The following is a 26,855-nucleotide window of genomic DNA, read 5'->3' on the forward strand; positions in this document are numbered from 1 at the left end:
AATTTGAGTGAGAAATTACTTCTTGCGCAAACACTACGTTACTTCAGATGGAGCCGTTTCTCACATTATTTACTATCAACCAAAATTTTTATGCTAACAATTTTTTTTAGTTATTACCAATAGTGACATGACAGGGGGTTTTGGGACGGGCTGGTTTGCTTAATCATTGACCATGGATATAGTGGCAGGTACAGACAAAAACTTGTGTTTGTCGAGTGATTACGTCTCCCCTGTTTATATTTGCCTAAAGCTCTTTCTTATCTGAGGAATTCTTTGTTGTAATAAACACTTAACCCTCTTGCGTAATCCTTGGAGGTGGGGTTAGTCACCCCCCCCCCACCACCCCCCGCCCCCCCCCCCCCCCCCCCCCCCCACAATGACATTTTTTAGCTGGCAGCACCAGAGCGTGAACGCATGTGTTCTACTCCCATCACAAGCTTCGCTTTAACAAGTACCTCATGTTCGAAGTTTTGCCTGTTTTTGACTCGGTTGTGAACAATTATGTAGGCCTAACTTTCTTTGGTAAACTGTGTTTTTAAATTTTATTTGGTACATTAAGCTGTTCCCACATATAGCAGTCGGAAGCAGTTTTGCATCTTTCTGGTCTCGGTTTAAAGCAGTTTTTATTCTATAATGTATGCCTAAGTTTTTTTTGACACTGTTTTTCATGTAGGTTTTATGGATGTAGAAATTTTGCTATTTCTACCTCCATGGTTTTATCACGTTAACTGTACACCTGCATATGGAGACCTAATTTTCCCACCATTGTTTTGTTACAAACTTTCCAACTGTGGACCTTACCCCCGACCGGGGACCCTATTTATCATGTTTTGTTACATAATAGTTCTCCGGTTTGCAATGTTTTTCTTCTGCACTTAAGAAATGCCATCCTCAACAATTTGCCCTCGGTTTGAATGTGAATACCTAACCACACACACAACCGATGCACGTCTAGCCAGCTCTCCATGGTTGCAGCATGGAGGAAGGTTGCAGCACTGAGGAAGGAAATTTTGTGGACATTTCTTTAATCTATACTTTAAAAAAATCTTGTTATTCAACACTGTAAAAACACTGTTGGACCAGTGTAAGTTCACATAGTGTTTCAAGTCCCTACATTATGTGGACTTCTTTTGTTCTCAGGTCCACACTTCGATTGCGTTGAACACTGGGCACCTTTGGTAAAATTTGAACTCAATTGGTTGTCGAATTTGCGAGATAATAATGGAAAAACACCTTTTTTATACAAAGTTGTGTGCTCATTCAGATGCTTGATTTTGGGACCTCAAAATTTTATTTCTGTGGTCTCGAAATCAAGTTCAAATATTTTAGTAGACAATTACTTCTTCAGAGAGAGCCGTTTCTCACAATGTTTTATACTATCAACAGCTGTCCATTGCTTGTTACCAAGTAAGTTTTTATGCTAACAATTATTTTTTATTAATTACCAATAGTGTGCAGTGCCTTTAAAACAAGATCCAGTTTTTGGGGGTCCTGCTATTAAGTTCTTAGTCCGTGTACAAAAAAAATCTCTTTTGTGGTCCAGGTTGAACGAAGAATTCCCTTGCGGGGTACATTGCTCAATCCTGTAAGTTCACACACCCGACTGAACATGTAATTTATCTGGAATAATCAAAGCCATTATTAACCATTCAAACAAACATTTTTTTTGACAAGTTTTGGTGTTACAAATTCAATTCATTCTAGTTCTTTAATATAAGTAAAAACAACAGTTATTGCACAAGTATTTTAAATCTTGAAAATATTTTACGGATAAAAAAATTGAATATATCGTTATGCATTGACAATTATTCAATAACAATGTATTAACATAGGGAAAAGACTAATCCAGCCACTTGAGGGCAGCAAACAAACCGAGCACCAGTAATGTGTATTCAGACAGATGCGTCAAATTGCTATTATTAGAAGCCATGAAAACAATTCCCAAATGAATAATGTGCACTCAGGGTCGGGGTGCAAGACTGGACTACAAATTTGGCTTGCTTAATGGTTGTTTTGTACCACGTTGCACTTCAACTGGATTGAACATTGCCTTCTTAGCAACTAACGCATCCGGTCCACTACAACTCTCTCAAATTTTGACAAAACACAGCTCTGCAGGTAAAACTGGTAAACTCTGAGATTCATCCTTTGATAAATTATTGTAAGCCTCACAGTCCTAATCATCCCCTTAAAAAGATACTGTTTTTGTTCATGATTTGGAGTCCTCCAATTGATGGAGACTCTCCAGAAGACGAATGTAACTCCTATAGTAATCTGTTGGCTTTTCAATATGAATGCTTCTTAGGATGTTTACAGTCTGGTTTTGTGATTCCATGTTGCTGAACGTTCTAGAACGGGTTTCGGAGGGGCCTCCTGGATGACTTTCTGATGGGTCTCTTGAATGGCTTTCAGAAGGGCCTTGGAAATGGCTTTCAGAGGAGTGTCCTTCGGAATGGCTTTCAGAAGGCCCTCTGCACCGGCTTTCAAGTTGGCTTTGGAAATGGCTTTCAGATGGGCCTTTGGAATAACTTTTGGAGGGGCCTCCTGTATGTCTTTCAGATGGGTCTCTGGAATGGTTTTCAGATAGGCCTCTCGAAAGGGTTTCGGCAGATGGGTTTCTGGAATGGCTTTCAGAAGGCCCTCTGGAACGGCTTTCAGAGGGGCCTCTTGAACAGCATTTAGATGAAGCTCTGGATAGACTTTCAGAGGAGGCTCTTCCAGCGTGGACACTTGAAGGGCTTCTTGTATTTGATTGTCTGTTTTTATGCCGGTTGATATCATTAGGTTCCTCTAAATGTTCTCTTCCCATGAAATAAGATTGTGGGGATGTGCTACCCGTATGACACCTTGGTAGTTGTTGACAGCAACTGATTAAAGACTTACTTGTTGTTTCTTCACCTGATCTCTCCTCAAGGACTACGGAATGCTTGCCGGAGCTTCCAACTGAATGCTTCTCCTGATCTACATTGGAAGTGGATGCCGCCATGCTAGAGCTTACAGGGCATCCATGGATGGTGCATGAGCTACAATCTTGACGTCTCATTGGATTCTCAATTAATATTTGTTCCTCCTGGTTTAATAATACCGGGACTCGATTGCTTGTACGGTCAGTGTCTTGGTTTATTTGTTGTTTACTGGATATCGAGTCCTCCAGGTGTGATCCTAAGGGGTTTTTATGAGAGCTGTCGGGACAAACACGAGTCTGATAAGCAGTTACACTCGATGACACAATGTGATTGGGGAGAATGTGACTTATCTGATTATTTGTATTTGTTTGAGTGGTTTTGATTGGCTTAACAAGGTTTCTCTTTTCACAGAGGCTGTCTTTGACTTGAGAGAGGTCATGACCACTCTTAGCATGAGTCGCATTCTCATGAAGATGACAACTATTTTCAAGGAGCCTTAATTTCTTTGATGGTCGATCATCTTTGTCATTTGAGCTACTATCTGCCATCTGAAAACTGGCTGACGACTGCAGGAGATGTTCGAGGTTGAAAGCGACTGATTTCTTGAAGAAGGCATGGCAAGCATGTTGCGGGTTCCCTTTTCGGGCAAGATCGATTATTTGTTTCTTATCTGTTGGTAAAGTGATACCAGCTTGACTCATGGAATTGCTGAGATGTAAGTCGTCAAAATGCTGGAACGGACAGCCACCCTCTTCACCATGTCCCATGCTACAATCCTGAAAAGACAAGTCAAATTGTGTTATTATTGCGTTGTGCTGTGGGGCAGATCCAATTATGCTTGCAAGCATGAACAGTGTGACATGTTTGACTCATGACTAATACTTGAAATGTGTTCAGTATATATTTGGTTTGCTGTAACACCATGTGTGTATCTACTTGCCAGGTAGATACAGTTCCTTAGAGAACTGTCTTGCTTTATATTCTACTACCACAGAGTAGATTTTCAGGAGACTTCTCAGCTCTGAAAAGAACTGTCCTGCTTTTTAACAACTATCTGGGCCGAAGGTAGAAAATCGGCCGGGACTACTACTCTAGCTTTTTTGGGATTAATGTGTACTTCACTACCGTGGAATGAATTCTTAATTTGTCTCAATTTTTCGACTAGCTTGCTCCAGTCATCGTCGGGTAACACACAATTTTTGTGTTTCATGTTACAGTTGGGGAAATCTGATACAATGTGCCTCAAATGTATTAGAATGTACCTGTAAGGAACGGCAGCTGTGAGCTCTGTAGTTAACCCTTGACCCCTCCAAACCATACAGGTGTCTGATGCTATAGGTGTACCTCCTTCCATCACGCTGCCAATTATGTGTGCATCCAGGTGTGTTTTCATGGCAACGGGGCGTCTGGGAGTACTCTCTTTGCCAGAACCTCAGGGCTTGGGTGATTGGCAGACCGATCTCCTTCAGGAACAGTGTGTACTGAATCTATCACAAAACAAGAAGCGCAAGTTTATTATGTTAGTTGGAACTTGTATAATCATTAAAGCTGTAATCAATTTAGTTTAAAGTTCCTAATAAATAGATTAATGTGCATATCTCACATCTTATGGAGCATTGGGACCTTTGCAAAATAGGTAACTTTTATTCATTCAATGTATGTGGGAATCCAACCTTCAAACAAACATTTGAATTCTTGCAAGAGTTCTATAAAGTCTATCTGAAATTGTATCGCCAATTAAAGTATAATTTGGAATCAGAAATATAGACTCACCCTAGAGAAGTGTCTCAGCCTGTGTTTTTTCCGCAACACACGATGTAGATGCTGCATACATGGTGGGAAACATATTGATATTTTATCGATATCCAGATCCGACACGTGTCCGCATTCCATAGTTACGTCAGGTGTGGTGATCCTCCTTCCTGCATAGTACAGTCCTCTGATTTCATGAAGCAAATCGACCATCCGTTCATCTTCACTTATTACGCTTCGGACAGAAAGGCGAGCATCGGCCATACCATCTAAGACTATGTTCTCAAAGAAGAAGGCCATCACCTTCAGAATGTCTGCAATGGGTACCTCGGCCACACCCCTGTCCAGTACCACACACCTCCTGGCCACAAGAGATAGCACATACTGAAAGGGTACCTTGATGGAGTCTGACCTGCTTCCATCCAGGTACCTGGAAACGATACTATCCCAAGTCAGTCCACCAGCTCTCATCTCTTTTAAAGTCTTCAGTAAATCGTGACAACTCGAAGAGCAGCCAGGAGGTAGGCGTGACAAAAACCGGTGTGTTGAGTTTAAAAGGCGAATGAGTTCTGTTGCGTTCATGCTGGAGAATCGATAACAGAATAACTCTGTCTCTGCTCTGACACAAAATGATGCTAGCTCTGGATCTTGGCAGCAAGCTAATCTGAAAAATATAAAAAGAAAACTATAATCCAACTTGAACTTGGATAAAAGTATATAATATAAATAATATTTTAAGTGAAAGATTTGCCTAAAAAGACATCATACTTTCAGGTTCGTTTGATCATAAAAAAATTATATAGATACTAGACCCAGTAACTGGGGCACTGTACTCCTTTTTTCGAAATTTTGACATTATCGCTAGTAGTAGTACAACTGATAATATGTCAAAATTTCGAAAAAAGGAGTACAGCGCCCCAGTTACTGGGTCTGTTCTATATAGAGGGACATGTAAAAAGAAGAAAGGGAGAAAAAAAAATCACATCCAGCAGTTTACCTTAAAAGAAAATGAGACACTCTGTCCTTTGTGGTTCCCTCAATCAAACACTCAGAGTCGTCCGCCGTATCAGCGCGCTCCAAAAGCTCACGAAAATCACCAATGCTGTCGCATCTCAACACCTGCTTCAGAAACCTCAACCGTTTCTTTCCAAATACAGATAAATTGTGCAAGTTATCGACGCCACTCGGGGGTTTAATGTAGAAGGCCATTTTATTCTCATACTCAACTGCTACATTGTTGAAGAAACAATGCTATCAAGATTTGACAGTGTTGATCGTTTCACAGTTACTAAACCAAAACAATGCTATTCATTCAATTCAACACAACTTTCGTTTTGCCATGGGGGCTGCCATCTTTATTCATGTTTTGCGTCTAAGGATTAACTATTGGTGGCGCCATTGCTAAATTTTGCATGAAAATCTCGAACGACAAAAGATCAAGACTCAAAACAGACCGTCCTTTGATTTGCAGCGCATCGCTTAATTGGCTTTCCCTGACAAGTCCGGGAAAAGTAATACATTTACAAACTTTTTTGGGGAAAACATTGTTTTACAAGAGAGCACAAGCTATTGATAACCTAGTTTGCCGCCGGGGTGGCATGAGACTGTCCACCAGAGTATCTGCCCTCACACTTCTGTTAGAGAGCCCTTGTGACGTGAGATTCCCTCGTGAGATTGCTGTCCGCCCCAAACCAACCCCACCCACCACCATAAGGCGAACTGTGAACCTCCTTCATATTCCAGTCCACATTAATTTCACATGGGGACACGGCCGACTGGGACATCCTCTTGAACCTCTTTCTTCAGGCCATTAGAACAAACTTTGTGCAAATTTGAAATTTTTGGGAATAGTAATGGCTAACTGGCAGAACCTCATGATATTAGAAGGTCAAGTTTACTGCACCGACTTGCCCATGATTTTTCTCCGCTGGTGGGACCATTGTACCATGATTGTACTGAGATCTTGAGTCATCCGCGCCCCGCCCACACACCCACCTCTGCTTATATGCCTGTGTCAGATGCAATTGTGTCCGCCATGCAATACTTTCCGTTCCGGACATTTTTGCATATGCAATCGTGGCCAGTAGGGCTATGCAAAAACCGTTTGGTGGACATGTACATGACTGTACATGTATTTGCGCGCGTAAGCGAGCGTGCATGCACTGAACATAGTCTCCATGGTATGCAGCATGAATATTCATGTATTTTATGATTGCAGCGAATACCCAAACGGCCGAACATTTCCCATGTCATTCATGACATGCACTTAAAAAAATGGCGAACGTGTTCTGTCGACCAAGGGCAATTAATTTACCGCAAGGACGGTTTTGCACGGGGCGGACACAACTGCTTATGCAAATGTGTCTGGGCGGACACAATTGCATTATGCAGCAGCGTCCGGGCGGACACGATAGCATTGTGCAAAACCGTCCGCCGGACATTATTGCATATGCAATAGTATTGCCGCCGGGGTGGCAGGAGATAGTATTGCATAGAGGACATAATTCCATACGACACCTGTCAGGCTCCGAGTTAATGAATTAAAAGACACACGCAATACTCTTTTAATTGGTTCAGCAGAAACGTGGTAGTTAGTATGTTGCTTTATTTTAAATGTCCACCTGAAGATCTACCAATCAGTTGTGGGGTGGTACGTGTGGGGGCGGGGGAGGGGTGCTCCCTGCACCCCCTGATGAAGGGATGCTTTGAACTGTCCTTACTCTATGCTTTGAACTAAGTTGTTTTTCTTTTGAAAATTATTTAGTTTGAACATCATTTGACTTATAATAGGATTTTGAAGGTAGACATTTTTTTATAGCGCCGTTTTCCTTTTCTTTCCATGATTCCTTTTTACGTCTCTTTGGGGTTTTTTTTCAGGGCGAATGAGATTTCAATCGGAGAATGATTTTGTTTTAGATCAAAAAGGAATGCATTGTTGTTCTAACCCAACTAGTATTCTAGACCGTTTAAAACAAAACAAAACATCAAATAATGTTATGGGCGCTAAGCATAGAGCTATAATAAAAGCTTTATGGTGCAAAGAGAAATCTGTCCCCAGAGACCCCCCTCAAAATCAATCGGTTCGGTTCAAGATCCATGACTCGTTTTGAACAAAATTGTGTATAGCGCCCTCCATTGAGGATTGCGCGAGAGTATAGTGCATGCATATGTGACCCGCTCTGACGAAATGAGGATTGTCTAGTGAATTTCACTTTTGCATTTTTCATAATAATCCAATTAAGCAAGTCTTAATATTTTAAATGAACTAAAAATCAAGACCATACGACCTTCCTGTCTGAAATAATGTGGAATTTTCGACGACCTTGATGCTTAATGTTATGACGCGTTTTGGAAAAACACAAACTTCAGAAAAATTAATTTGAAAAAACGCGACGTCTCACACACACTCATTAAAATAATAATTTTTATTTGTTTACGATAATGAAAACATCAATTTTTAACCCCCCGTGGTCAGGCAAACAAAATTACCAAAATGAACAAACAACTCAACGAGAAGTAAGATTATGATGAGTAGACAATTTCAACAATAAGTTTGACAATGTTTACCTGAAATTTTAGAGCCATTTGCGTTGATATTTCCAACTTGAAATGCGAGTTTTGTTTGCGTCAAGTCAAAACATAGTAAAGACAGCTGTCACTCAGCGCACAGCATCAACCCCCACGGGTATACTCGGCTTGAAGACCAGGGAACATTCGCAATTTCCCCGTGCATGTTTCTCATGATTTTAGCGAAATTTCTCACCCAGCATGAAGTTTAACTGAAAGATTATTCCTTTAACATTCAGAATTATTTGGGTTTGGAACAATTCAACCTTGAAAAACCACGAAACAATGATGGAAATTAGACACTGTTTTCCCAACGTTCGATAAACATTCCACTGTCCACACGTCGTACGTGTAGCAAAGTTTGTGCATGGTACCCGCGCAGTGTCCGTGTGTACATTGCGTATTACCAGCGCTGCAACTGCATGGTACCCGCGCAGTGTCCGTGTGAACATTGTCGTATTACCAGCGCTGCAACGAGCTATGGCAACAAGACCGGGTCGGGTGACGGACTCTCACGCTGAATGGATAAACATACGCCTCGGTCTGTAAGCCATACTAATCTCGCGACGCGGATTTATGAATGAGAGATGTCATCGCTGATAAAACAGGGGTTGCCTTTGGTGACCTTTGAACCCCTTTCAGTGTTGACACGTGTTTTTGGTGGCTATATTTAGACAGCTCGGATCTTTGGCTTTCCAATGGTACTCTTGGTGGCGCTATGCAAGTTGTGTGAAAGGTTTTGCGACAGCGCCAAATTTGGTGTTTTCAATGAATGTTCGCTGTCTGTCCCGTGGGATTTGGAACATTTTTGGATAATTACGTCAAGAACATGGCTCAGAAATCGTCTGTTTTTACATCTTTAGTAATCTTTTGACGAAAAGGTAAGACCATAGTAAGTTTCATCAAGATTTAGGCAACCCAAAAGTGTAGAAATAAAAAAATTAAAAATTTCAATAATTTTCAATAATTTTTTTGTTATGATTATGTTCGGTGTCAAATTACACGAAATGAAATTTTACTAGACATTCCTCATTTCGTCAGAGCGGGTCACATATTCACATTGAAAACACATGATGTCATACATGGGAAATGGCGACTAATCAAAGGCACAGTACGACAATTTTGACACTTTTATTGACCGCTTCTTCTTGTACAGTCTTCCAAAAAATTTCCTATTTTACTGGGCGGAAATAGCCTCTCATCTTTTTAGTAAACGTCAGGTATCAGAGGACTCAGGAGAACTTGAAAACTACAGTTCTTTTTTAAAGTGTAAGTAAAACTAGTAAAAGGAGGCCTAGTTTAAAAAAAAAAAAAAATGCGGAGTTACACCATTCCCTATTACCATCATACACCGCATTTGTTAACCTGCTAAATACCGAAGATTATTTGTTTTTAAGTGGAAACAATAACAAGCTAACTGTTGTTGGGGGATGCCGTATTGGAAAGCCATGGTATTCTAATCTAAGTATTGTATTTGTAAAATCCTGATTAACGAACCTATTTTTCCTCGCCTAATTTTTGTGGCCAAGTCTGAATCTACAGTCCCAACACTATTTTATTACTAAGTCAACATGGTAAAATAGTAATTTAAATAGCAATCTAGACAAGCTAAGTAAGGAGACTTGGCCACACACAAAAGTGGGGGTAGTCTTTAGAACTATTTTCTGTGCCTCGCCCTTGTTATTTTTGTTTGGCCTTGGTATTGTATGACATTGTTCTGCCCAAACATGACAATCGCACCAACTATACTTGGGACGGTGACTGCTCTATATTCCAACAGGTTCCGACACCCCTATGTTCCGACACCCCTATGTTTCGACACCCCTATGTTCTGACAACTCAACCTATAATCCGACATCCCTATGTTCCGACACCCCTATATTCCGACACCCCTATGTTCCGACACCCATTTATTCCGACAACCAAAACACCCCTATGTTCCGACACCCCTATGTTCCGACAACCTGCACCAACATTTTGTGTTAGCAATTTTTGAAGAAAAACGATGCGAGTATAATTTATATAAAGGTGTTAATCTGCAACTTTGGTTTAGTAAGAAGGGCTGAGTAAATTGGGGGTGGGGTAGGTCTTGATTATTTGTTATTATTAATTGTTAACGTATTATTGATACTTGTATTATTATATATAAAAAAATAGTGGGGGGGGCAAATGAAAGAAATTACACATCGGCGCTAAAAACGCAGGGGAGAGTTGTAATTTTTATAAATTGAAGGCTCATGTCACGGACACGCATCTAACAAAGAAAATTGTAAAGTACCGAGCATTTTCTTGTGGGCTTACTCGGGGAGCCATAACTCATGTTTATAACAACAAAACAAAAGCACCAAATTCATGTGTGATTCAATTATCTTAATTTTGATTCAATCATTTTAAACAAACAATGGACAAAATTCAACATGCAAAAACAGCTTCTTTCCATGAACTCTGCGGGACTGGGATGCCCTCCCTCAAATCAAGTCATCAGTGGCTAATGGACCTAATTTGTTGCTTGCACCATTTGTAAATTTAAAGAGCAAGCACCACGCACATGTGTCCACAAACTGCGACACATCACACCACAACCCTCATTTAGTAGCTGAAAGGTGATGACGAGTACCGGCATAAATGCATGTAGCCGAAATCACAGTGTGTCTCCCCATGATCCCCCATCCCCACCATGCCCAGGAAAATGAGCAAGGGCAAGGCAACAGGAGCGTTGTTTTAGCACATTATGCTAATATTATGCCAGGATTTTAAACACTCTTCGCAGAGCCGCGGCGCTCCACCAAAAAATTGTGTCTTTAGTGTGCCACATGGAAGGAAGGAAATTTCCTCCATTGTGCCCCACACAGTACAGTCGCCTACACATGCTTTATCATCAGTGACGGTCCTGTAGAGAAGGACTGTAGAGCTCTATGGGTGGTCTCAACTATAGTTGTGGCGCCCCAACTATAACACTTAAGCTGGGATCATTCACAACTACATTGTATAGTTGGGGTGGTTGTCAAGTTTGGGCGGAAACACAACTTACAAGAAATTAACGTTAAATTGTTATTTTCTTGTCATATGCCTAAAACATGGTATGCCACTGATGGCTCAATGGTCCATTGACCAATAATTTTTTCTGTTTTTAAACCCAGTTTGGGTTATACATAGCTTTTCTTGTCAAACATTGTCTGGACTCTTGAGGTTAAAGATGCTATGTCAGATTTTTGGCCCCAAACATTAAAAAATAGATTTTTTTGAGTGAATGGTATTTCAAAGAGTATCACCCGCTGTAACAAAAAAAAGTTTAACTTTTACTTTTAATGGTCAGGAACCATGAAAATGTTTTAAAACGTTTCTTTTAAAACACATACATAAGAATTAGTCACGTGATATATTGAAATTTTGAGCACTTTATTTCACTGCTACTAATAATTGGCGGACTTTTTCGAGCAATGGCTCAAATGAAAGCTTGTAACTTTCTCGTTTTTTAATGTCGTACTACTAGTGCCCCAGGCAGGCAATGGTGTCTAACTAAGTGTTTCAGGTATTTTTCTGAACATCAATAACAATTTTTCCCATTTAACAAAAAGACAACAAAATGGTTGGAAAATCACCCACTGGGCTTCTCAATGATAATTGTGAAATATCAGAAATTTCATTGTACTCACAAATATTTAATTTGCTGCAAATCAATGTTTTTTAGGAGGAAAATCATGCACCCTCTTCTTTAGTACATTCGCCCACAGTTTTGCCAAATCTACAGATTGCTTCGAGAGCACAATTTTGCCTTATCTACAGATTGTGCATAATTTTGTCTGTGCCCAGTCTGGTTAGCAGCCAAGTTCTGTCAGTGTCAAGCTACATCCTGTGTCAAAATTAAGTGGCTATAGTAACAGTAAGCATTATCAGAAATTAAGTAAGCTCCACAAATGTGGTGATTCCAATTATCTGGTTTTCCTTTGGCAACTGGATGCCACACTCAGTCAGTACATTGGCAAAGTTTACCATAAAGGAAATAAATAAACATTAAATTTTGTAAAAACATTTTCTTCATTTTTTTTGGATGTGTACTGTGAATTTATACAACTGTAGAGGGCAGATCCCAATTTAATGGCTCTGCTTACCACCGAATTCTGCGCTTACGATCATGCTTCATGCAAGCGCTGATTTCTGCGCTAGCCTTGTAAGCGCAGAATGCCTAGTAATGCGGAGTTCCCACGCGCAGAAGCCAAAATTCGTCCCTAACCCGTGATATACGCTTGCCGTAAGCACATAATTCCCTGCGTCCATAAGCGCCGATTCTGTGCTAACGGTAAGCAGAACCATGAAATTGGGCCCTGGCCTTGACCTGCTAAATGGAATAAACTTACATTGAAAGACAGAAGTTTGTGTGCAAACTGGAATACCAAATGTTTGGTCAAATCACAATTTTGATTTGTACATTGCAATTATACTTTATTCAACTTACAACCAGCCAGGGTTTATTTCTTGTGAATAGCACTTTGAAGTAATGTTAAAGTAAGACGCACAGTACCTCGATCTCAGACATCGCGTCTCAGACAACTGAATTACAGGCGCATATTCTATAGCCAAACTTTATGTATGATTGTGTGTTCTGACTGTCTGTAAGTGCTGCTGTTTGTCGCGTATATTATGTAGAACCAAACATTTTTTACTGTACAAAGTTACAGAAGATGTAAGGTCACCAAGTAAAAGGAAAACCACACAATTTCAAGGGATACTTACACTTGTAAATCCTTATAGCAAACACTTCCAATTGTCTTCCTGTGAACAGTTTGGGAGAAGTTGTTGAAAATGCCTTCCGAATGTGTGTATGAATTTGAGTAACATGTTAATGTTTAAACATTACACATTCTTCAATTTTTAAAAAACGCATATTGTACTGTGCATGGCAGCACAATATCGGGCGAGGTAAACATTACACCCCCGCCCTCTTCACCCACCAAACCCCTCCCCCCCACACCCCACACCAACAAATCTGTTGGGCTTATCATGTATGTATTGAGTTAAGTATTACTAGGGACTACAGGAGGTACTATAATACTAATAATAATAAATCAAAGTCTTTATTATGTTATTGTAGTGATGAATTCTGAGACCCAATTATTTAGCACCTTCTAAGGGTTTACAAGGTGCTACGGTGCATACAGCAACCACAGCCAGGAACACCGGGGCGAACCCTTCTCTTTTCAATAAAAAGCATTAGGTTCTTTTATGCGTTATACAACACATGGACCAACGGCTTTACGTCCCATCCGAAGGACGAAGCAATGGTTAATTGTCTTGCTTTAAAAGGACACAAGTGTCACGGCTGGGGATTCAAACCCACACTCTGCTGATCAGAAACACCAGAGTTTGAATTTGGTGCTCTTAACCGCTTGGCCACAACACTATGTACTTGTGGCTTTGGAGTTATTGTAAAAAAAATCAGACCATCTCTGAGAATTAGTCATTTAGTTCGTGACAGCCTGTACATTATGTCAATCGTCAGAGGATGGCCAAGGCCAGGGATTTTGTAGAATATGACCAATGTCTGAGTGTCCTTTAACAAGCTTCATAGGACTCGAATCTCGGAGGAAAGTCCCCAAGACTGCAAGCTCAACATTTTTTACGTGACCAACATTTATTTTACAAGACCATGTTCAAAATGAGTTGAATCAGTACTAAGAGACGATCGATCTATCTAGTTTGTCATGCTCCCTCGATACTCAACTTCGTGTATCACAACTACTATATAAGATAACAAACCTGTGATAATTTAGGCTCAATCGGTCGTCGGAGTGGGAAGAAAATGACGGGAAAACCCACCCTTGGTTTCCGCACGTTTCGCCGTGTCATGACATGTGTTTAAAATAAATGTGTAATTCTCGCTATCGAGAATTGATATTGTTTTAATGTTTTCTCAAAAAGTAAAGCATTTCATGGAGTAATATTTCAAGAGAAGTCTTTCACCATTACCTTCTGTAAACCCTGTAAATTATTTGTAAATCTGTGAACTTTTTTTTCTTTATTTTTCTGTACCGAAAGTGTCCAATGGCTTTGACACTATTAAATTGACACTATTAAATAATTATTAGCATAAAACCTTACTTTGTAATGAGTAACTAATGGGGAGCTGGTGATAGTATAAAACATTGTGAGAAACAGCTCCCTCTGAAGTATTGTAGTTTTCAAGAAAGAAGTATTTTCCACGAATTTCATTTCAAGACCTCGTAATTAGATTTTGCAAGCATCTGCATCTGAAAGCACGCTACTTCATGTGACAAGGGTGTTTTTTCTTCCATTATTATCTCGCAACTTTGACGACCACTTGAGCTCAAATTTTCACAGGTTTGTTATTTTATGCATGTTGAAATAAGCCAAGTGAGAAGACTGGTCTTTGACAATTACCAAGTGTCTTTAAACAGAATTGAAAGATGTAGGGCCTACATACATGAGATTCGTTGTCATCATTTTCCTGGCTCACGCTCTGGGAAGGGCACCCTATGAAGAAATTTTAATTTTCTACTGCCAGAGTATTTCAATGACCAGTTTCTTCGGACGTGAAGTATCCAGGCCTGATGGCTTAGTTAACACATAATGCTATACTACCGGCTGCACCCTCTGTTCTGACATATAGATGTTTCGACCCCCCCCCCATATGTAATTGGACACTCGGAGCATTTTCCTGACCCTTACCATCACCCTATCCTATCCCTAACAAGAAGTATGTAAATCACAAGGGGCTTTCTGATCTGACAGGGTTGTCCGAACAGTTGGACTATCAGTTAAAAGTGTTTAGGAAAAAAGCTGTTTTGGGGTTGTGGCCTGTGCAAGCTCTGTTGTGTAACTTGATCGATGTTGAGATACATGGGCAGTCAAGATACACTATACAGTAATGTTACATGACATGCGTTATGTAATGTACATTATGTGTATGTTGTCATGAAGTACATGTTGTTCATGTTCTATGGCAAGCTAGGAATTTCATTTTTGAGAGGGCAAGCAGTTTTTCATGTCGTCTCACTTCCTGTATCTCAACACATACATGCATAAAATAACATACCTGGAAAATTGAGCTCAATTGAGCTCAATTGGTCGTCGAAGTTGGGAGAGAATAATGAAAGAAAAATGCCCTTGTTGCATAAAGTTGTGTGCTTTCAGGCCTCGTAATCAAATTTGTGGCAAATTATTTCTTTCTCGAAAACTATGTTATCAGAGGGAGCCGTTTCTCACAATGTATTGTTTTATACTATCAACAGCTCCCCATTAGTTACTCACTACCAAGTAAGGTTTTATGCTAATAATTATTTTGAGTACTTACCAATAGTGTCCAGTGCCTTTAAGGGCACTTCCATTGGAATTTGGGAAACTTTGAAGGTGCACCAAGGCCAAGACTGCTGTCCTAAGGCAACAGAGACCATGACCTTTGTGACCTCTATGTATCTCAAGGCCTGCTTTAGACCAGTGAACTCTGTTTACAATAAGTGTGACTTTGTGCATTTTTTGAGTATTCTGGCAGGCAAGTTACTGCACTGGTCTTAGTATGGGAAAGTTGACATTTTGTGTCATAATTTCCACTTAAATCCAAGAGTTATGAAAGTAAAAGCTGGACAAGTTTTGAGATGTGCCCCCTTGCATCATATTAAAAGTTGATAACAATTAGACAGTGCAATCTCCATAAAATGTAAGATTTTATGTTTTCTTCCATTGAGCTGACTGTACCGTTTGTGCCTGCAGGAAGTCAAGGCTCTGTGGCTCTTTTGTGATGTCACAGGTCACATCGTCTATAGGGCATACCCCCCCAAAAATATAAATCTGGAGCACATACAGTATTGGGACATACATATCCAGTAATTGACCTCTATGATCTGACTACCCCCTCCCCCCTAACCCTCTACTGATGTAACCTTGCCCTGACCCTTCCCCATCCTGTTAAGCTGAACAGAGGCTTCCCCCATGCACATATTTTTCTGATAAGGGTACAACACATGGTGAATAATAAGTAAACCTTTGTTCATATCAGACAGGTTGAGGTCTTCGGATCTTTGCTCTGTGGACGGATAAACCAAGGGGGCACTGTCTCTTAGTCATATCATTATCATGAAGGTTTCTTTCCTCCATGGTCATGTCAAATTAATTGTCAAGTTGGGTATCAGGTCATTTTTAAGGACAAGTCTTGAGGAGTGTCATCTCACATATTTCATTTGTGCTTGTTGTTGATCATTATTAATCACCATTTCCCTATCTGCGCCCAACACACACGCACTACTATCAAACAATATTAGTGGGCGCTGTTGGGAAAACAAGTTTCCAGATCGCTGACCGGTTCAAGATTTCATTGGAATGCCCTCTCTGTGGAATACGTGTGTAGTGTTGCTGCCTGCAGAGTACATTTATGTAGGCCCTATAGTTTTACTCACTCAACAAGAATCGGAACGTCTTGCGAACGTCTTGCACCAATACTACATTGTAATGCATGATGTACGGTTCTCTCTGACACTTGCAGGGCCCAATTTCATAGAGCTGCTTAAGTCAAAAATATTGCTCAACAATTTTCTGCTAACAGATGAGCAGGATACCAGTCACAAATTGTACCTGTGTTTAACACTATCAGATTGAGAATAGTTTAGGAATTTTTGTTATTAATAATTGGCTGTGAAATCTCAAGTCTGCACAAATATTCTTGCCAGTGGCTCTTTCAATATCAAACACAAAGCACCGTACATGTAGCCAGTACAGGTTTATTTCCTGTGTGGTTATTAATCACAGGGGGTGACTGGACAGTTGGCCAGCAAAATGTAGGGCAAGTTTCCCCCTACGAGCACCATATGTATTCATCCAGTTTTCAACTAAGTAAAATTTCCTGTTTAGTGTTTTTCAGTTATTTGCCGCAACCTTACAGCATAACTTAGTCATATTGTACTTTGCTCGGTATGAGTTTTGAATCTCACTATAGCGTCAGAATTTATTGTTTAATTTTACTTTATAATATTTTACAGATTGTTCACCTTGTTAAAGATGGCTATCTAGCATTGGATTTAGTAAACACCTCTGGAATCGTGCGTCCAGTGCATCGCAAAGTTCCATGAATGCTTTGGGGCCCTCCACCGACCAGCAAACTGGCCCATGCAACAGCGCCACCAGTGGCAGTTTCCATGCAACCGCCTGTCTCGTCGCCGGCGGTAGTAGCCGTTGAGGAAATTTTCACCGATGACCACTTGGATGGGGACGGCACCAGGACTAGGGACCACAGTGCCATCGATGGCCAGTGCGAGGCAGGGACACTGACAGGTGAATTGAATATTGTACTTGTCACAATACAAATAGATGCGTTAAATAAAACTTCTTTTTTTTTCAAACCCAAACTGTTAAAATATTTAGCCAGCCAGGTTCATATAGTTGCATCCCCTTACGGTTATCCCCTGGCTGTCAAATTAAAGTAATTTTTAAGTAATATTTTAAGCAGCTCTGTGTAATTTTCCCTTAGTAAGTCCACTCTCACCGAAAAGCCCAAAAAGGTCTGCCAATGATTAATCCTTGGCTTTTCTACACCACACCTCTCTCATCAGACCTTCACAACACTTCCAACATCCCAGAGGTTGAGCTCTTCAGCCTCCTCGAAGAGAAGATACCCATGTATAAGCTACGAGCCGACACCACGTCCAACTACTCTTACGAGCACAGCGACTGGCTGTGGTCTGAAGATGGTAGGGCCAGGCAACAACAGGAGGAACCATTGGAGCTTCTCTCGCCAGTCATGATGGAAGAAACTCTCAAATATTTCAGTAAGTGAATTCTTTTTTTCTTCTACAAAGCCTGTGTCAACTACCACCCCCACCCCCAATTCTTGTTTGTGCATGTTGTTTTGTCTTTTTGGGGGTCCAATTATGGGTACCCAAGTACCAAATCGTTGCGACAATCAAGTACCTGGTTCTAAAATTCAAAGGTCTTATTTGGTGTTTTTATGTTGTCTTCAACGGCTCACAAATCGTTACCGTCTTCACAAAGAGATAATAGTTGTAATTTTTTTTTTAACAAAACATTGTGAAAAAATGTTTTTATTAGTTATTCGTATATAAAGGAGTTACTAATACACAAAAAACAATGTTATTTCAAGATTATGGCTATTTTTTTAGCAGAAATAATCTTGTTTATATACCTCATGTATAGAATCCTCTAATCTGATTGGTTAAAAAAGGGGTCATCGAAATAGCTGTGCCCCCTTTTTCTATCAAGATGACGCCCGGGGCATAATCAATTGACTATGCCCGCTCTGAAAATAACGCAACTATGTAAAATGTACGAATAGTGTGCCGTGTAACCGGACGACCTTTCTTCGCAGATGACCTTTCATTGTGTGGTCATAGTGTTGTTGATAAGAAGAATTTTTATTAGAATTATTGACTGCTTAATAATCGGGGAACAGTTAAAATTATAGGCCCTTGGTGATGTAAGACCATGGCTTTGCCATCAGCTTCGCTACGGGCATAGTCATACGCGTAGTTATGACATCACCTTGGTCCTATAAGTTTAACTGTGCCCCTCAAAGCAGTCAATATTTCCATACTACGTTCTTTCTTTCTTGCGGAGTAGTCCATGTCCTCTCCTCCACCTCTAGGACCATAGTCTAGTACCCCTTTTTGAACCCCACTGGGGGCACTATGTAAATCAGGGTGTGAGTCCCTATCTGTTTGTGTGTGTTTTTCCTGGAGTAATTCTTTGGGATTTTCCTCCCACATCTAAAACTTAACTTTGCTTCCATGTCTCCTCTCCATTGGGTTATTAGCTAGTACTGTGATTAAGTTGACTTAAATTCTGTGAACCTTTGTGGCTTTAAAACCAGCATTATTGAATAAATAAATAAATAAATAAATAAAAAACTATAAATTTACTGTACAATTCTCTGCTTAGAAGTCTTTGTTTCTCATTTGACAACATCATGATTTCAACATTGTCCTCAACACACTGTCTGGAAATACACAAGGATATATTTTTCCCTTATTTTGTAAGCTGGAGATGCAATCTTACACAATAGTCTCCTAGCGGCCATCGTTCCATTCAATCAATAACACTTGAAGACAGCCCTGTGTTTCTCCAACGTCACATGGTACAATGTAATCAATGGATTGTAATTGCACAATCTGCATTCAGTTAAAGTTGTCAGTTCTCATTTTGGCTCCGATTTGATCCAAAATTTATTCATATTTGAGATTGCTTTTTTTGTAGATATTGAAAAAAAAGATATTATTATTATTCATAATGAATGAAAAACTTAGAATGAATCCCTACATGTAACCAGTTCATTGACCATGTTTTGCATTTTTATACATTATTTTGCACTGTCCGTGGCAAATAAGAAACTTTAATTTATAAATATGTTTTTGTTTTTAAACGCCATAGGATCTAGCAAAATTTATACAAAGAAAAAATTTGTTACAACAATTTTTGTGGAGAGACTCAGCCATGCAACTTTAACATGATCAAACTAGTACTTGCGTAAATCCCAAATCGTGTACATGTATGTTATATCATTCGCAGAGATCATTATGAAAGCACACATCAATTAGGATTGCATGTTGTGTAATACTTTATGCACACAGTATTTATGTACAGAGTTAAGACAGGAGCTGGGAAATACAAGGACAAAATATTGTAAAGCTATGTTTGAGATGCAACAAGTACATAATGCCAATATTTTAAATATTTTTTTCATTTTTTTTTTCTCATGGTTTTTCTTGTAGTTGTGACTTGTAGTTAGGTCTAATTTCTGCTGGTTGTAGTTAGGTTGATTGCTAAATGTGATGTTATAAAATCTTTTTAATTTGACCCAAATGCAGCCCTTGGCTGCAAATGTTGTTTGATTGCAATAATCCATTCAAAGTTCAAATAAAATCTAAACAAATAAAATTAGCATTTTTAATGTCCCGGTATCCATCTGTGAGATGCTCATGGTGCAGCGACAAATCAATAGAGGGGAATGTTTTATAGCAGGTAAGTATTTTCCTTGAAGTTTTGGTCCTGGATTGAAGTTTAACTTCATTATTGTCAAGTAAACTAATTTTGTCTGGCAAATATATTGGGGTCTTGGATCCAAGATCTATATCGATACTGAAGCCTAAAATATTGTAGACAGACCTAAGGGTTGTAGTCTGGGAACTAGACTGGTCTCCCTTGTTTACCCGCAATGATAAAGACGGGCACTGGTCTTAGATAGGCACTGGTCTTACAAACCCATTAATTTCTTTGGATGCAATAATTTCATGAGATAATCGTGATGTGACTTAAGCTTTCCAATATCTGTGTTATGATTGGTCCGAGGTGATGAAGTTTGTCAGCTTGCATTTTCGATCGTCTGCATACAGTGTGTGCATAATGTTGTGTACGTGTACATCATTTAGTGTTGTATTATGCACCATTTAATACACTGTACATGGTGTGAATTGACTGTGAATCTCCATGTGAAATGAACATGAGGTCAAAGGTACATTTGGCAACATCGGGTCAGGCTGGTATCTGCTGTTATTCACAAGCCTCAAAGTGTGACGTCAGATGTTCAGGCTAACCAGCCCAGTATCCAGGAAAACAATGTCTGTAGGCTTGTTCTTTGATCTACAATGTACTGTACAATGGATCAATATAGACGGTAGTCTTCTAACCCAAGGCTAGCAGAAGGATTGGCTGGTTGTACAATCAAATTAAAGTGTGTTGGGAGAAAAACAGTTGTGTTGATCAAAAAAAGCTTAAGTGATCTTCGTGGCAGTAATTCATTGCGAAGTGTCTGAAGCACAGACTGACTAGACTGTCACAGATTCATCTTTAAAGACACTGGACACTATTGGTAATTGTCAAAGACCAGTCATCTCACTTGGTGTATCTCAACATATGCATAAAATAACAAACCTGTGAAAATTTGAGCTCAATTGGTTGTCAAAGTTGCAAGATAATAATGAAAGAAAAAATACCCTTGTTATGAAGTTGTGTGCGTTTAGATGGTTGATTTCGAGACCTCAAATTCTAAATGTGAGGTCTCGCAATTAAATTTGTAGAAAATTAGTTCTTTCTCGAAAACTATGTAACTTCAGAGGGAGCGGTTTCTCACAATGTTTTATACCATCAACCTCTCCCCATTACTCGTCACCAAGAAAGGTTTTACGCGAATGATTATTTTGAGTAATTACCAATAGTGTATTGGCAAATGGCCCTGAACTTTGGGTTTGTTTGGGAGTTTTTTCTTTCTCCAAAACGACAGATTTTTGTCTCAGAGGAAAACAGTGTACTTTAATAACTTTTAAATAGGATTTAAAATGTTCATTCGTAATAATCCCCTTCCTCATTATACCCGACGCCTACTGCTTCGAACCAGATCTTTAGATCAGGTGCTTCATTTTATTTAATGTAACCAAAAACAAAAATAAAAACCTTGCTTAGTTTTTCAGTTGAAATTGCTGTAAAATAACACAAACTTTGAAGCTTGTTTATTCCATTTGATAGATTGTATTAATTGATACTTGGAAACAACAATAGTTGGAAGTTGTTCAAACTGCGGCCTCCTCGCAAAGTTTTCAATTGAAAAACTTTTTTGAAATATGAACCCAAAGACGTACAGTGTATCTATTTTCCCCATAGGCCTATTTCATGAATAAAGAAATCAACTGAACAAAATACTCCAACCAGTGTGTACGTGCCAAAACACTAAACAAAACTTGAAGTGCTTCATTCAGCGATAACCTTTATCCCCATAGATACCAAATATTGCTGTTGTGTAGAAACAGGAAAGAGAAAAAATACTACAAAGCTTATATCTTCATTTGGATACACTGTATCATTAGGAGTGGAAATTTGGTACTTGAAAATAACAATAGTTGGAAGTTGTTTAACCCATGGCCTCCTCTGATGTGATATTGACGTGACATGATTGCAAATTATGAAAGCTTAGCAGATTCTGCCACTAGAGGGCAGTAGACTTGCTTATCGACTCTGCATGGACAGAGCTTTGGTTGTTGAATCATCATATTTTTGCTAGTGAATCAAGTACATGTAGCATGAATCTTATGCAAAAATAGTATGTGTATAGAATGATGGTTAAATTTTAGGGGCCTTCTTTGGAAAAACTGCGGTATTGTTGACAAATTTTAATGGTGAATAACATTATTAGCTGTTTCAAACTGCTGACCAAACAAAATGGCCTACTTGTATGGTATAAATGCAAACAGAGTTTCTCTCGAGAAAATCTTTCTTTAAGCCTTTGAGAAAGACTGTGCCATTGGAAGTTTAAAAACAAAGTCTTAGCATGTTACAAAGCATGGAGGTAGAATTCTACCTCCATGCTTAAAGGCTCTGGACCTTTGGTAATTGTCAACAGCCAGTATTCTTACTTGGTGTATCCCAACATATGCATAAATAACAAATCTGTGACAATTTGGACTAAAAGTTAGTAGAATCATGAAGAAAAAACACCCTTTTTGCACAAATTGGTGTGCTTTCAGATGCATAATTAAAGGCTTCAGGCCTGAAATCTGTTTAATTCTCAAAAACTACATTACTTCAGAGGGAGCCATTTCTTACAATGTCTCAACAGCTCTCCATTGCATGTTACCAAGTAATTTTGTTTGATGCTAAAAATTATTTTGATTTGTTGTGCCCCTTTTTTAAAACATCGACCTCTCATACTAGTTGTCCAGCAAAACAAAGTCTGGCCAGAGTGTCTATACCCCATTATTTACAGTAATTGTGCTTCTAAATTTGGTAATTTGGCCAGTGTATAGCTGTAAACTTATAAACAGATGAGATACACTTGTGCTGCACGAGTATGGTTGAGAATTCCACTAAAAATGAACATGGACCGTCTGGAAAATATGAAACACTCTTACATTAATGAGTAGTTATTACAATATCAAGTTCTGTTTTTTGATTATTTATTAGCCCAATCTTTCGACTGGGCAGCAAAAAATTAGTCTATAGACTCATTAAGTTGTTCCTCTGCACGGAAATCTTTAGTAAAAGGCGAAAGATTTATGCGAATGCAGTGAAACCAGAGTAGTGAATAATGGTTTCCAACATGGAGTGACCTTTTAGGTACTGACTTCTACCCATGGTGTTATATAGCATGAAAATACACCCCAATAAAAAACTTTTTTAAATTGTCTTAAAATGTCATCTGAAATACACTACTGTATGTATTGATATTAGTTTACAAAGAATCTTCAGTCAAATCTTCTTAATGAGCTCAAAATATTGCAAAAATCAGGATTTTATGACTGTATAATGCTGATTTGGCACAGGCATTCTATTGTGCACAAGCTGGTTTGACCTCATTTGCATAGCTGAGTGACCTCAGTGTGTGTGGCAGGATGGGGGCGGGCTTTATGCGGTCCACTAACCACACACATGTGCTTTGTGTACGCGGTACAATGTACAATTCATATACAGTACACGTGTAGACATGTACACTGTACACAGTTGGTGTGCAGCATGTTCCATTATTTAATAGGGGTGTTCAAGTTGTACCTGAATTTTCAAGGCTATCTATTCTGAACTAGTGCACATACCATGGAGGAAGAACACAGACATTCAATAATGTTATTATTGATGAACGAAATCAATGAGCCCCAAAACAATGTTATTCTTAGACACTGATAGTCTATTGTGTGGTAATTTAACAAAAGTCTAAAATTCCACAATCATTTCCAGCAATGTGTTGGCCAGGCTAGCTTGCTCCTTATAATAATAATGCCAGCTGTAAATTTATTATTGATTTTTCTCGTATTGTTGTCAGAATTCTGAACACAGACAGTTTGTTGACAAGAGATTCTTGTCTGTGTTGTGTAAGGTACAACTGTCCACAGAAAAACAACAACTCTGTGCTGTAAATTATAATCACTGAGCAACGACCCAACAATATTCCCATGTTGGGGTATCTGTAGGGTTTCCATAGCAACATAGTACAGCTAAATATCGTCATGGCCGTTCTCTCTGTCCTCTTGTGTGTGTCGTGCAACTGCAATGTCGTTAAAACCATGTCAGGGTCTTAGCTGTGTGTGGTAACCATCTCTCTATGCAGTACTAAAACCATCAATGGTTGGATTTGGATTTACATATGAACAGTACAAAAGTCTGCGGTGGAGCCTGGTTGAGAGAGCCCTAAATCATTTTAGAGGTGGGAGTATGTGAGTTTTTGGATGTCTACCACCATATTTAAGTCCCTCATTACACTTTGTGAACTGACACATTGATTGTTAAAGAACTCAAAAGGTCTTTTGTGGAGAGTTTTCATGGTTGAGAAAACCTTTTTGGGGACTCCTGGAGTACGTGAGTTTTAGGACATCCACCATGCTATGTCCCTCATTACACATTGAGAGCTGACATGTTACAGAACTACAAGTCTGTTAAGAAGGATGTAAAGTCTTTTGTGGATAGTTTTCATGGTTGAGAGGACCTTTTTGGGGGACTCTGGAGTATGAGTTTTGGGACGCTACCAGCTCTGGTCCCTCATTACATGTCCAGACTGGACACATGTGTTACAGAACTCAACATCAGATACTGGACTAGTTTTGAAGCCATTCAGGAATTCATTCAAACAAGATTTAGCTGGGATCCATTTATAGCTCTTAAGTGCTTAGCCTGCTTATGGTTGACAATGAATGCTGAGTTGAACATGTAGGAACACCACAGGTACCAATAACAGTTGACAGTTATACACAGCTTCAATTATCACTCTAGATCATCACTCTATATCATAGTGTACATGTACATCAACACTATCAAGCATCATGATAGATGTCTGTTGACACATGTCTAGCACCACTTGTGACCACTCAATAAATACAACACTTATAGGAATACAGGATTAACAGTCCAGGCTGCATGCATTGTTGTACTCTTGTCATACCTGGATGAATAATATTACTATTACTACAGCATGGAAGTGATTACACAGAGCAAATAGGATATATTGGACTTGTGGATTGGAGTGTAAGTCTGTGCATGAGAAAGGACCACGGATCTGTGGGAACGTTGAAGGATGATATCGGAACCAGAGTGAGGACATGTCAACTTGTCAGAGGAATACCTGTTGTCTTATGTGAACCATGGAGCAATAAACTGAACTTTAACATTTGTCAGAAAATGGTTGGTTGGTTGGTTGTTTTAACTTGGTTTTCAGATGTACCTAGTGACACGTTTGCACTGAATAATGCTAAGTGACTGGCCAGCAGGACAAGGATATTGCTAGTTATTTCATCAACTGGTCCATGAACTTCAAATGAAATAAGGATGTTTCAACACTGAATTGGCCAGCCAGACCACTTGAAGACTTTTGACAGGTCCTTGTGTGTTTTTAAACTAGCGAACCACTGAAAGGAAGAACACTGCATTAATGTGTGCTGTCATACAATCTGTATGCAAACAATTTTTGATGCAAGTCTATGGTCAGATCTACAGTTGTCATCATGCATTTCTTCTGCTGACTGAGGATTCTATTTTTTTGGTGCAGTAGGATAATTTGTTTTTTTTAATGAAACCAATTCTTAGTGTTTTTGGGTGCCCTGTGTCACGATGTAAGTTCCTAACGCTCAACCAGTACCCGGTAGTCGGGTAACCAATCACAAATCAATGACAGAGAGCCAGCTATGTAATGGCACCCTCTCGGACTCGGACAAGTCCACGTGCGGACAGGAGTTCCAAAGCACTAGTGCACCATGGGAAGGTTTTTATGAGACAGTGAGCGAGCAGAATGGATTCTGTGTGAGCCAAAATCAGAGCTTTCTTCTCGCAGGGATGCCATGCCTGGCAGAAGGCTATAACAACGACAAATCTGTTGGTAAGTTTGAACATGTTTATTGTTGACATTGCTTGCAAGTGATGGGTTCTTGTATAAACTTCCAGCGCTAAAGTGAAAGCTGGCTCTGTTTTCTTGGTATAGTTTGTCCTGAATGGTCTCATTTTACCATTTTCAAGGCAATAAATATTTGTTTGTGTTGTCGTTAAGCCTTTGAGAAAAAAAAAACTCTGCTGGGATCAAAACGTTTGGCCATTAGCTTTTTTTTTGGCTCTTAGAAATACATTCTGCTGGATATGTTGCTGCAAGGGGAGGCTTGAAATTTAACATGATCTGTTTAAAAACCTTCAAATTTGATTGCCCTAGCGATCCGTAAAAATTATTATCCTGCTACAAATTGGTAAAATAATTTTATCCTTTAGTCACCCTTTAAGGGTCCATGGTAAAACTTAAAAGGAAAGAAATTATTTTATGCATCATCTGAAAATTTCTGATTGAAAATCAGATTGAAATGAAAGATTATCAGGTTTTTGTACTTTGTAGATTTGTATTGTTGTTTTAAAAGTACCAGCATTTTTTTCTACAAACCAACACTTACATGTGGATATATTGATGCTTGGTTTTACAAGTGTCCATAACCTCTTCTCTGTACTGCACTACCTCTAAATGTGGCATGGTTGGCTTGTGCGTAAAGCGCTCTCCTCTCACTTTATGTGACCCTGGTTCGATTCCCAGGTAGGACCATACGTGATTAGAGTTTTGTGTTGGTTCCCTCTTATGCCACAAAGGTTTTTCTCATGGCCCTCTGGTTTTCCTCCCTACGAAAAAAAAAATCAAACACTTTAAATCTCAATTCTCAGACT

General features: G+C 39.3%; 2 protein-coding genes and 1 non-coding gene across 7 annotated transcripts in view; 1 reads left to right on the top strand and 2 right to left on the bottom strand.

Moving 5' to 3' along the window:
- Positions 1-1,706: 1,706 nt before the first annotated feature.
- On the bottom strand, positions 1,707-8,354 carry LOC139939401 (uncharacterized). Of its 3 annotated transcripts, none has more exons than XM_071935241.1 (4): positions 8,226-8,354; positions 4,680-5,322; positions 4,169-4,393; positions 1,707-3,682 (listed from the first exon to the last, which is right to left on the bottom strand). In XM_071935241.1, the coding sequence occupies exons 2-4, from the start codon at positions 5,238-5,240 to the stop codon at positions 2,210-2,212; spliced, it is 2,259 nt and encodes a 752-aa protein (XP_071791342.1). In that variant the 5' UTR covers positions 5,241-5,322; positions 8,226-8,354; the 3' UTR covers positions 1,707-2,209. The 3 variants fall into 3 exon arrangements, with proteins under 3 accessions (XP_071791342.1, XP_071791343.1, XP_071791341.1); XM_071935242.1 differs by having other exon boundaries at positions 4,680-5,317; positions 8,226-8,272; XM_071935240.1 differs by lacking the exon at positions 8,226-8,354 and adding an exon at positions 5,656-6,403.
- Positions 8,355-8,979: 625 nt separating this feature from the next.
- LOC139939400 (trafficking kinesin-binding protein 1-like) overlaps positions 8,980-26,855 on the top strand; it is a 56,661-nt gene continuing 38,785 nt past the window's right edge. Inside the window, exons 1-3 of one of the 3 annotated variants that reach the window (XM_071935236.1) lie at positions 8,980-9,106; positions 17,216-17,507; positions 17,786-18,001. In XM_071935236.1, the coding sequence (XP_071791337.1) occupies positions 17,306-17,507; positions 17,786-18,001 (418 nt within the window). In that variant the 5' untranslated portion in view covers positions 8,980-9,106; positions 17,216-17,305. Of the gene's footprint in view, positions 9,107-9,315; positions 9,495-17,215; positions 17,508-17,785; positions 18,002-24,147; positions 26,035-26,855 lie in introns of those variants that run through there. The other 2 variants (XM_071935235.1, XM_071935237.1) reach the window with 2 other exon arrangements.
- LOC139940175 (U5 spliceosomal RNA) lies at positions 23,137-23,256 on the bottom strand. The gene has a single exon (XR_011786394.1). It is a non-coding gene; the product is annotated as a U5 spliceosomal RNA (small nuclear RNA).

This window comes from Asterias amurensis, chromosome 7 (genome assembly GCF_032118995.1).
Source record: "Asterias amurensis chromosome 7, ASM3211899v1".
NCBI lineage: Eukaryota > Metazoa > Echinodermata > Asteroidea > Forcipulatida > Asteriidae > Asterias > Asterias amurensis.